The sequence below is a fragment of the Balaenoptera borealis genome (genome assembly GCF_965194805.1).
Source record: "Balaenoptera borealis genome assembly, chromosome: 5".
Taxonomy (NCBI): domain Eukaryota; kingdom Metazoa; phylum Chordata; class Mammalia; order Artiodactyla; family Balaenopteridae; genus Balaenoptera; species Balaenoptera borealis.
In genome coordinates this window covers 113,938,716-113,951,451 of record NC_138862.1, presented here as the reverse complement: position 1 = coordinate 113,951,451, position 12,736 = coordinate 113,938,716, and the positions used below count along the sequence as shown (strand labels likewise).

The window sequence follows — 12,736 nt, the reverse complement described above, 5'->3', positions numbered from 1 at the left end:
TAAAAAAAGAAAATTGTAGAAAAACTGGCATGTAATATAGCATTTCCAATCTATTATCAGTAAATGTTGTGAGACATGCCTTTGTGAAACCAGAGAGGTCAGATACAAAGAGAGCAAAGGGAATATTTATCAGATAAAAATGATTAGAGAAAGACGACAAGCCAGGACTGGCATTTTTATTCTAGATTTAACATAAATTCTTTTAAAAATATTCCAAAGTGACCAAGACTAGGGACTAGGGCTTCATGTGGATGGGAAGAAGGAAAGTAAATACTAAAAAGGGCACTATAGGGAAGCAGTTTCCTTGAATATTCTTAACTCCTGGGAGCAAGAAATTTTGTGAAGGATGAAAAGATTTAGGTGGGCTGGGATTTTACCGGTCCTTGTAAGTGATAGCACGCAGATGGAAAACCTAGCCTATATATACATATATATATTCATATATATATGAATCATTTTTCTGGATACCTGAAACTAATACAACATTGTAAATCGATTATACTTCCAAAAAAAAAAAAAAAAAGAAACTTCATTGAACTGAAACAAAAAGAAAGAAAAGAAAACCAAGCTCAATGTCATCTGCCAAGGGGCAGATACTCAAACGGCACATTATTCTAACCACGGGGCCCCTCAGCCTGTGTCATCTCACCACCTCCCAGACCCCTCCCCCCACAGCTACCCAGATTCAAACCTAAATAATTGGAAAGCAATGCTCTGTGAGATTTCCAAAGTTCCCTATCAGTTCTGTGCAAGCACCTTGCTTTCTCTTCTCCCCTACACAGTTCCCCTCTTGCACCTCCCTCTCCTTCCTCCCTTTCCCTTCCCCTCCCTCTTTCCTCAGCCTCCCTGGTCCCTTACTCTCCTCTCTTATTCATTCCAACCCTGGAGCAACCAAGCTGTCTCCTATTCTGTGTCCTATAGTCCTGATGTGATTCTTAATGAAATAAATTTCAGGAACCCTACTGATTGGATCCATGACAAGTGAATCATTTATAGGAGCAGCTGGGCCCTCCACAGCACAGGACCATCTTTTATCCTTTCTCTGTGTGCTTTTTCCACTCCTGCCCCACCTTAGCCCTCTCACCTCTAACTCACTGGAGGATACCAGCTGTGAATTCCTTGGGCTTCTGTCTTCTTTCTTTCTCCTATATTCTTCTTGGAGAATAGAAGAGTCTCCTCACTTTCTTAAGGTATATCTCAGAAGTTATCATACTTTAGTTATTATTCTTGGAGGGATCTCTCAAAGGATTCCCTTGTCTCCCAAAGCAGTCTCATCCTCTCTTACCTGCAAAATCCCGAGTTGGCCTACCCATTAGCTCTCCCTTCTCTCTGCCACCCTTTACATTTTAGGTTTATCAGAAGTTTTTTTCTTTTTATGCTTGTAGACCTCGATTCAAATTTTTTCAATAATCTTTCCATCCTCAATGATTGTTGGATTTTCTGTGACTTTAAAAAAAGGGAAAGAAGAACCTTTGTAAAGATGGTTATTAGAAACTTTGTAACAAGAAGGGCAGCCTTTTTGTTTATGAGTCTGAAACTGAACAGGTTTGACTTTCCTAGAATTGTCTGTCACTTCTCAAATTATATATAAATTGTTGGCTATTTTTTAAAAAGCCTAAGGAGAGCAGAACATTTGGGAAGCTTCTGAAATACTCTATCAGTACCTTCAAGACCTGGCTCAAAATTTTCTCTCTTGATAGAAGGCTTCTGGGAATAACACTTTCTATACTCAATCTTTTTTAGTAGTGGCCACTAATGGTTAATTTTCCTATCACTGCCCTGTACTAGTGTGTATTTTATCATAGAATAGTGGTTAAATGTATGGCCTTTAGGGATAGATGGCTTCAGTTTAAATCCCAGTTTCTACTGTATGACTCTGAATGAGTTACCTAACCTCTCCGTGCCTTCGTTTCACCACTTATAAAATAGGGATATGACTGTCGATTACCATAGGATATTTTTTAAAATTATTTATTTATTTATTTATTTATGGCTGTGTTGGGTCTTCGCTTCTGTGCGAGGGCTTTCTCTAGTTGCGGCAAGCGGGGGCCACTCTTCATCGCGGTGCGCGGGCCTCTCACTATCGCGGCCTCTCTTGTTGCAGAGCACAGGGCCATAGGATATTTTAAGGATTAAAGGACTCAGCACTGTGCATAGTGCTGAGTATATAGGAAAGGCTTATTATTATTGCTATTGTTATATGTTATTATCATGGTTAACCCTGTAAGTTCTTTGCATTTCCAACTAAATTGTTAATCTCTTAAAGTCAGACATTTACATCATTAATCAAATAAACAAATTAATACAAAATGTTTGCGGTAAGTCACTTAAAGATATGAACCATATTCTTTTCATAATTTTAAGGCATTTATATTTGGTATTTAAGCATCAATAAATACTTACATGTTATTGGGTTTTAGATGGTATTTTATTTTTTCCTTTATTAAATCTAGTCCAATGTATTACAAATAGAAAGTTAACATAGTCAACAAACAATAACTGAATACATAAATTATTTCTCAAAAGCACAGTTTTGATTTAAAATATAACTTAAACATATTTCAAATCTGAAATATGTGGCAGGTAAAAGCAGTGTTTACAAAATCAACCTTTTTTATCTCATTTTAAAAAGTCTGTGGTCCACTTAGGACAACTATCTTCTCCAAATGCCTAATAAAGTGTGAAGTTTCTGAAAGTACTTAATGGTATTTAGACTAAGTGTACATTTCCAAACACTCACATTATGGGTTAATGCATTTGCAACAGACTTCTGAATGAAGTTACATATTGCTTATGTTGCAAATGAAAAATGCAAAAGAGTGAGGAGTTAGGACCTATTGAGTACCAGTGGAAGTCAATGTTTTCTTCCACTTCCCTCTCTCTCTTAATAGAAAATAATCCCAGTCAGTACCATCCTAATCAAAGAATATGAAAATGTTTCATGTTAAGACTTGGAATTATAGAATCATACATGGATGGGAAAAAAAATCAAATGCAACTCCCTTATTTTATAGTTGAGAAAACAGAGGCCTGTAGCATTCATTTCAATTCAGACTTGTTTTCAAAACAACATTCATGCCCCTGAGTTATTTACTCTAGTTTTATCATTTATTTTCACGCTGTTTTATTGACCACAACTCAAAATGCCAGTGTGCTCACAATGCCGTGTGTTTGGATATGGTCCTTTCTACATGTGTCCCTGGAAAGGACTGTCTGGTCCTTGCGGGGAATTTTCCTTTGTGGTATCAAAGCCAGGAGCTCCAGGTTTTCCTTTAAGCATTTTTTAAGAGAACATTATCATGTAACATCTGGGACCAGAAAGAAATCTTTATGGCATATATTTTACAGATATTTTCTTTTGGGATTTTTTTTCTTCAAAGAGAAAAGCCTTTGTGAATATTTCACATAAAGCATATGTTAATTAATAAATTGTCAAGATTGCTAGATTCCATCCCTGTGTGGGCCCATTTAAATATGTCCCTCAATAGCTGATAATTCATTTTCCAGTCAAACTTACTCAACTACAATTTTGAAGTGCATTGCTCTAAAATTTGATACATTCAAGCCATGAAAACGACTGTTTGAATAAATGTAGTATTCAAGGAAGCCTCAACCAGTATTGTTAGGGTACTTACCAGAGATATTTGTGACTAATCACTTTAACCTAAAGAAATAGGATTGGTAATAAAACCCCCAAACCACACCTTAATCACTTTGGAGTTGAAATTGTCTTTACATCTATCTATATAAATTTATATTTAATATTCACGTTATTTCCTGAACAATATGCTTTTATTTATTTTTTTTATTGCAGCCTTTGATATTTAATTAAATGTACTGGACAGGAGGATTTGGGGACCCTGCGTTGTCTGTAAGTGGTAGGTAACAAATTGTGCTGAAGCAACGTCAAATATCAACTACTAATACTTTTACAAAGCCCTTTTAGAAATTTTCACGTTGATGTTACCAGCTGACGTCGGTTTATTAGCATTTGGTTAAGAGAAACCATATTGAAATAAAAGGGGAAAGGCAGACTAGAAGGACAGAAGGAGACTCTCCCCATTTCCCTCTCCACCCTCCCTCCTCTGAAAGCTTTCTGGGAGCAGCAGGTTCCTGCAAGTGCCAGGAATCCGGTGTCGGTGAAGCGCGGAGCGCTGCCACGCCAGGGCTTTCCCGGTTGGGGACTACAGGCTGCTTGGAACGTGCAAACACCTGGCGTGGTTCTTGAGTGCCCCAGAGGCTTGAGTCTCATTCCGGTCCGCTCCAGGGTTGTAGGCAGAAGGCTCGGAGCGGTCAGAGGGGTTTCCTGTGTGTCAGCAACATCACTCTGCCGAGATAGCTGGCGGAAGAGCCAAGGAGCGCTCTCGGGCCAATCGCTCTCCAGCAGCCAGCCCTAACCCTGCCCCTGACCGAGCGCGCCCTGACCGCCGACTCTGGTGAAGACCGGCTTTCCCAGAAGACGCCTCCGGCCCCGGGCGAACTTCGCGGAGGCACGCCCCTCGCCTGCCGGCGGAGCGCGGACTCGCCCGGGCGCCCAAACTCCGCCCATCCTCGCGGGGAGCCCGGCTCGCCCTCCCGCCGCCTGCACTCGAGCAGGTCTCTAGAAGAGCCTGCGAGCTCACACAGACGGCGAGCCGGACGCGATCCAGAAGCGCACGAGTCTGCGACCACGCGCGCTCCGATGGCCCCCAGAGGCTGAGCGCCGGGGGGGCGCGGAGGCAGCGGCGCGGGCCCTAGAGCCGAGCTGCTGGCTTGCAAGGTAGGGAGCAGGAAGATGCCCAAACGAAGTTGATCTTTGGGGGAAGGCGGTTGGGGCGCGCCCTCCCCACCTCGGAGCGCAGAGCAGCGAGTTTGGCTCGACCTCACTGAGCCCCCGGCGCGCTCTCCGGCGCTAACCCGCGGTCCCTCGGGAAAGCGCAGTCAGAAAGTTGTCGGCGGCGGTGTCCCTCGCGCCCTGTTGTGTAACCTCGGCGCTGCCAGCCTCACCGGGAAGTTGCTGGTCCTCCGGCCAGTTCGGTTCGGTCGCGGCCCGGGGCAGATTTCATGGCCCGCGGCGACCGCGGGGCCGGAGCCGGCGCGGGCGAGCCCCTGCTTGCCCCATCCCGCAGAGATCCCCGGCGCCCCCTCCCGTCTGCTCGCCCGCCTTTCCGATGCTCGCTGCGCCCCTCGCCGCCGCCCTCTTGCCGCCGCTTGCCCCTCGGAGCCGCCGCCTAAGTCGGGGAGGAGAGAATGACCGAGGTGCTGTGGCCGGCGGTCCCCAATGGGACGGACGCTGCCTTCCTGGCCGGCCCGGGCTTGCCCTGGGGGAACAGCACAGTGGCCTCCACCGCCGCCGTCGCCTCTCCGTTCAAATGCGCGCTGACCAAGACAGGCTTCCAGTTCTACTACCTGCCAGCTGTCTACATCTTGGTGTTCATTGTCGGCTTCCTGGGCAACAGCGTGGCCATCTGGATGTTCGTCTTCCACATGAAGCCGTGGAGCGGCATCTCCGTGTACATGTTCAACTTGGCCTTGGCGGACTTCTTGTACGTGCTGACTCTGCCGGCGCTCATCTTCTACTACTTCAATAAGACCGACTGGATCTTCGGGGATGCCATGTGCAAGCTGCAGAGGTTCATCTTCCATGTGAACCTCTATGGCAGCATCTTGTTCCTGACCTGCATCAGCGCGCACCGGTACAGCGGTGTGGTGTACCCGCTCAAGTCCCTGGGCAGGCTGAAGAAGAAGAACGCAGTCTGTATCAGCGTGCTCGTGTGGCTCATCGTGGTGGTGGGGATCTCGCCCATCCTCTTCTATTCCGGCACCGGGATCCGGAAAAACAAAACCATCACCTGCTATGACACCACCTCAGACGAGTACCTGCGAAGTTATTTCATCTACAGCATGTGCACGACCGTGGCCATGTTCTGTGTTCCTTTGGTGCTGATTTTGGGCTGTTACGGATTAATTGTGAGAGCTTTGATTTACAAAGACCTGGACAATTCGCCTCTGAGGAGGAAATCCATTTACCTGGTGATTATTGTACTGACTGTTTTTGCCGTGTCTTACATCCCTTTCCACGTGATGAAAACAATGAATTTGAGGGCCCGGCTGGATTTTCAGACCCCAGAAATGTGTGCTTTCAATGACAGGGTTTATGCTACTTATCAGGTGACAAGAGGTCTAGCAAGTCTCAACAGTTGTGTGGACCCCATTCTCTATTTCTTGGCAGGAGATACTTTCAGAAGGAGACTCTCCCGAGCCACCAGGAAAGCTTCCAGAAGAAGTGAGGCAAATTTGCAGTCCAAGAGTGAAGACATGACTCTCAATATTTTATCCGAGTTCAAGCAGAATGGAGATACAAGCTTGTGAAGACGCAAGAATTCCCAAACACCCACTTTTGTAACATGGTAGGATGCTTAATAGAGCCAAGTGCTTTTTTCCCCTTTAAGTTTCTAGTAAGATTACAGAAGATTCAAACCAAAAAAGCAGTAAGTTTAAAAAAAAAAAAGAGAAGTGGAAATGCCTACACCCACACTTAGCTTGTTTGGGTTTGCTTTCAAGGACTTCCTTCTTTCTCACCAGAAGTATGTAACATAAAATAATACTATCCTACTTAAATATTTACTTTCTCTTCTGCCTTTAGAATTTGCAAGCTCTTCTGTTTAAAGTTTACATGAGTACTGGAGCTATTTGGATATAAATAACTTCTCCAAGAAAACTGACCACCTGAAACTTGAGTTTGTGATTCATCTAGTCTTATTGTTTTTAATAATCTGAGGTAGGAACAAATTGAAACTTCACATTCTCAAATTACTGTAGTACAGCAAAATACTGAACTCGGTTCATTCAGTAGCAGATGAACAGATTGCAGCTGGGTGTCTCTTGGTCCTGTAAGCATAGGTGATGGCTGGCTGAATTACTTTGGAGAATTAAATAGAAAAGTCAAGTCAATGAATTTACAAGCCTAAAAAGTGATTATCTCCCAGTTATTTCTAGAAGACGGCTCACTCTGTGTTGGGTGCTAAATGTTTGGGGGTGGAATCCTGTATATATTATCTTACAGGTAAAATGCCTTCAAAATAATCAAAGTGCATGTACTTTCCTTGTAAACACCATGAACTCTGTTAGACTTCCTGTGACAAAGAGCATTTACTTGCACCACTGCTGTGCAGTGCCCTAGGAGTGTTTGTGTTCCAGTACAAATGCTCACTTCCATCTGTAAAAACAGTTTTAAAAATCACAGATAAATTACAGACCAAAGCTGAGTAACTGTTAGCAAGTTGAGGGATGTTGGGCAGGCGGGAGAGTTGCTGACAGTCATCCGTAATGCATAGCCTGCAAACGTATTCTCGAATGTATGAGGCAACTGGGAGTGGGGAGAAGACATTTTTAGAATAAGGACTTTAGTTTAAATTAATTATGGTGTAAAGGCCCTTTTTTTGTTTTGTGTTGTTTTTGCTCCTTCCAAATGCTGGAAAACATTAAATGCAATATACAAAGAAGAAGGCAGAATTTGTATGGGTTGTGTTGGTAGAATGAAATGCTATAATGCTTCACTGGATCTTACATCCTCATATTTGAAGGAAAAAACTCCAAACATATGGGAAAGGGAAATATGAAGAATTAAATTTAAGTACTTGAAGTACCATAGCACTAAAAAAGTAAGGTATAGAAACTACTAATCAGACTAGAAATAGTTTAAGAGAAGACCACCAGACAGTGTTTTCTTTTATATTTTCCCTCTGCCAGGCAGTAATGACAAATCTGTAAAATACTTCAATAACTTTAATAACGATTTTCAGTGAATATTGAAATGCTGCATTTCTAGCCTTTGAAATGGTCAAATTCGATATAATGCCGAATAATGAGGTGAGGTGACAATTTACAACACCAACTAAATAAATCCAGTGTCAAAGGAATTTTTAATTGTGAAGGTACCCCCAACAAAGCCAATATCAGAGTCTGCAACTGATGGTGGGGTAACTTGTTTGAAAGCACTTTATATGTAGAGCAGTTTGGGGCTGTGTCTCAAGGTGAGAACCTTAGCGCCCTGTGGGACCTGGTGACAGGGAAGTCAGAGCTGGGCTTCAGTTCTTGCAGGGCCTCAGTGGACTACAGATCTGTGAGCCCTAAAGTTTCTTCCTAGATTTGCTCCAGCCACTAAGATCAATGAAGAAAAGCTGTGTTTAGCCATCCTAAAGAGTGCTGCTTTTTCACATGTTCAGTCTTAAAGCACAGAATTATAGAAACCAAATCAAGAAGAAACCTTCTAGATGTCCTACCTACACCTCCTCATTTTGAGAAAAGAGAAGGGTTAGCTAGGCTCTCATTTGGTTAGGGCCCTGCAGTGTTGTCTGTTGTGGAATCCTAAAAGAAAAAGACTAAGATATGTCATGAGTGTGTTACCCCAGTCAATTAATATCACTAAATTAATATAAATATCACTAAATTGGCCAAAATGGAAATGTCAAAGCCCGTATCATCCTTAAACTCAAAGGCTAATGGTACACATTTCTATAATATTCCCTCACCGTTTACTTTAGTGTTCTTCCTTTTAGGTCTGATGCCCAGCCTGGTTTACAGTATGTGTTAAGTACATTGTTTCAGCTCCCAGAGAACTTTCTTCTCTGGATAGTAACAGTGACTAGAAACGCCCTTTTACTTCCTGGCATGCTTTTTCCAGAGTGTTTCTTCTTTAGCTTCATACATCACGTGGTAGACAATGATGACATGCAGATGCCTGCCTGATAGTGACAAGAATGATCTCTCCAACCCCTTCCAGGCACAAACTGGTCTCTGGGACCGAGTCTGCTAATGATGAAAACATACAGAGGGTCAAGATAAAGCGGTGATCTATTGGGCTGAAGATCTGATTCTTGATATATGATAAGAGTAGGTATTTTAAGAGTAAAGGCAGAAATCTACTGGCATTTTGATAAAAGAGTCAAAACTACAGAACTTATCAGTTAACTAAATTTCACACTACAAAACTGTTTGAATGCCAAGCTCAAGGCGTTTTATGGCTCATCAGTTGGCATCTTTGACTCTTTGAACATCCATGTGTGTTTGCACTGAAATGCTAAAAACACAGACCAAGAAGAGATACAGCATGAGAGTAGGATTTGGAGTTAAAATGGCGACACTGCCACTTGGCCAGCTGTGGAACTCTTGACCCTGTCAAGACCACTCTCCGTGGATTAAAAGGGTTGGATGACATCCATCTGTTGGGGCCTTAGGGGATGTGGTAAAGCCAGAGGTGCATGAAGTCTGCTACTGTATTTTCCAGGACTGTTCAATCCCAGTCCTTGACTGAAAATTCATACAAAGTTCACCGACTGTGATACGGATATGACCTGTAGGTTTTCTCAGTCTCCTCAGGGCAGTGCACTATACTGCCTTTGGATACAAGAGATGTCAGTGCTTACAGCATGTAGCAGCTTGTAGCAGCTGGAATTGGACTAGTGACAATAAAGACGTGTAACTAGTTAGAGATGTAGTGAAGCTTTAACTTTGCTGGTCAAATTGTAACTATCATAATAGTATTTATTGATGAAGCTCACAGCCCTTCCATTGTACAGATTGAAGAACTTTCTTGAAAGTTCCACCATACTGAGGTAAATTATATTTATTACAATGTATAATATTAATATGTCACACTGGTGTATTTTACGTAATATATGATGCATAAAAAATGAGAGTTACTGTATATTATGATGCTTTCCAAATATCAGTATCTTGAAATGTTTAAGTCTTCAGATTTCTTTTATCTAAAATATGAAAATCTGTTTTGTGATACAAGTGATTCATTTTCTCTACAAATGCTTTTGCACGTTTATTTTTTTATTTAGGGTTCTTTCTACATAGACACAGTTTGGTGTCAGTCGATAGTAAATACAAAATATCTTAGCCAGACTGGGTCTGTATTGTCTACATTTTATATACTATTGTAGAAAACTTTATATTGTCTTTTTCATACATTTGGAATTGTGTCCCCAAATACAGTCAGAGCTTCCCATTTCCAAATGCAAAAGACTTGTCCTAAATTCAGAGGAGATCTCTTATGTTTTAGAAGTCTGGTGAGATGGGCATTACAGATACAACATTAGAGTTTGAGGAAATACTTTAGGGAGATGGGGAGAGAAAGAGGCAGCTGGTGTAATCAGTTACTGTGCTCAGTTCCGCTTCAATTTTTATTTTGTGTTTCTTCTCAAGGTGAAATAGTATAATCTTAATTTCTTTGAGATGGAGTTTCTAAGTAACACACTACCAGAAATTCAACACTGCTAGTAATTTTATTGTTTTCTTTGTTCATTTGATAACTTTAATTCCAAGTTTTACAGTAATAACTGTATATTATTTGGCTGCTGAATCCTGTTACAGTTTTTTAGTTCTGTTGTACATTGTATTATACACATCACTGCAAATTAATATGAAGGGGAATATATGTTACATATCAAAAATTGTGAATTTGAATTCTAGTATGTGTTAGTGCTTTTGCCAAAATGTTTATTTTTATAATCTCTGTAATTTTAATATAGAAAATTGAACTAGATTTCTTTGTGATTAATAGTGCCATTGAATGAGCAGTATGGAAACAGTGTTACTTGACATTTTGAGCTTTCTCAGGTTTATCTAAATCAATGGTAGCTTAACAGATTCCAGACTAATTGTGCATAATTGTGTTTTAAAAGGAATGTACATTTTCTATAAGTTTGCATGCAGGAGTGTACAGCTTGGAATGTGTGTGTGTGTGTGTGTGTGTGTGTGTGTGTGTGTGTGTGTGTCCATGGCATGGCAGCCAACTTCATATCTGCTGTTGGTAATAACAGCAGAGCTTTGATATAATCATGGTCATTAGAATTGTACCTACCATAGACAGTTAAAACTGAAAAAGTCTCAATAAAACTATGAAATGTGGTCTGATGGCTTCTATGTTATTATAGTACTAATACTTACAAATTTCCCCAAATTTTGACATGTACCATTATACTGGCTGGCAAATATTGGCAATACTATTTACTAGTATCCTACTAATACTAGGATATATTGAATCAGCGCAGGCATCTCTTAACATGTAGCCTGGATTGTAGGAAGTGAAGTGTCAAAGGAAGAATCCTGGTGCAAGGTAACAGATAAGATCATCATTATTTGATATTTAAATATTAATAGGAACTTGATTTAATTCTTTGAGGAAAATATGGAACACAATCTTAATACATATTTCTCATACTAGTGTTCTGTGTTTAAAATGTTAGCTGTAATCTAATGTAATGTAATGCCTCTAATTTTTTAATCCATGGAGGTAGTCATTCTAATAATCCTTTGTGGTTTCTGTTTATCTACTAGCCTACATTGCCTACTTCTCTCAAGATTATATATTGATACACACACACACACACACACACACATGCACACATATATATGTTACTATGCAGTGAAAAGCTGTACATGGAATGGACACATGCTTAAAGCATTACTTTTTTTCCTTAGTGGGGAAGGTAAGTGCACTATGGTCCTGCACTGGATTTTTTGGTTGTCTGCTGAGACAGGTGCCCTATCACAGAATCCTGTGGGTAGAAAAATGCAAATCTCTTGCAGCCCCTAAGATACTGTCACTCAGTTTTAACTCCTTAATTGACTGTACTATCCAGACTTAACCACTCAGGAGTCCTTACGTATTAACATCAGCTTTGGTAGAGATTTGTGGCTATGTATATGTGTGTGTGTGTGTGTGTATGTTTGTTTAGTGCATACACAGAAATTATACAGATAATTATCTTTCTGACTTAAGAGGAATTTACCATAATGCTTTGGGCACCCTGTGATTTTCAAAATCACTTTGGGATTATAGTCAGAGAAACTTCTCTATCCACAAGTAAATATACTGTGTTTAAATTCTCTTTTTTACTTTAATGAACTGGGAAGTTTATATTTTCTTTTCAGGAGGTTTAGACTTTTGCTGCCAGATATGGTCAGAGTTTCTATTTCCAAATGTAAAAAACATGTCCTAAATTCAAAGTAGATCTGTTATGGTTTAAAAGTCTGATGGATGGGCCATTAAAGACACAACATATGTCACTAGGAATCCATGTAAATATTAATACTGTGCTTACTTGATTTAACCCTGCAAGGTTATATTGCTTTGGGGTAGACCCTAGGGCCTAACATCCCCAGCCAGCATGGTTTCTGGGACCGATGATCCAAACAACAGCTGTGGATGGAGTCAGGCCCCTGGGCTGAGCAGCTGACAGCACTGAAGCCCCTTGGAAATGGACGTGGGTAAGGAGTAGGGGTGATGGGAGGCACGTGGGAGCAGTCAGTACTGCACAGAGGGGGAAAAATGCACTGCCTTTCCTGTTTACCAGATGAAGGGAGATCATCTGCGTGAAGGTGGAAACTCCCTGATGATAGATTAAAACAGAAGGAGGCCTTGGAGATGATCCAATCCAGTCACCTCAGTTTGCTCCTGAGAGTAAAATTTTCACGTTCAAAGGTAGAAGTAGCAAAAAAACGGAGGGTTCTCACTCCTATTAACACATTGCTCCCACATCCCAGGGCTCTTCAAACTGTGGATCTTGACCCATTGGTGGGTCAGAAAATGAGCATAGTGGGTTATGATAGGCACTCATGCACATAATGGAACATTATGGATCAGAGTCCGTAATCAGTGAGCAAGTCTTTGTGATTTTAACTTCAGACACACACACACTCATACTCACACAACACATATATTGACATATATTTACGTGTACTT

At 41.2% G+C, this 12,736-nt stretch overlaps 1 protein-coding gene across 2 annotated transcripts; it reads left to right on the top strand.

Moving 5' to 3' along the window:
• Positions 1-5,083: 5,083 nt before the first annotated feature.
• P2RY1 (purinergic receptor P2Y1) lies at positions 5,084-10,899 on the top strand. 2 transcript variants are annotated; one of them, XM_082394432.1, is made up of 2 exons: positions 5,084-6,389; positions 8,765-10,899. In XM_082394432.1, the coding sequence occupies exon 1, from the start codon at positions 5,230-5,232 to the stop codon at positions 6,349-6,351; it is 1,122 nt and encodes a 373-aa protein (XP_082250558.1). In that variant the 5' UTR covers positions 5,084-5,229; the 3' UTR covers positions 6,352-6,389; positions 8,765-10,899. The 2 variants fall into 2 exon arrangements, with proteins under 2 accessions (XP_082250558.1, XP_082250557.1); XM_082394431.1 differs by having other exon boundaries at positions 8,541-10,899.
• The last annotated feature ends 1,837 nt before the right edge of the window (positions 10,900-12,736 follow it).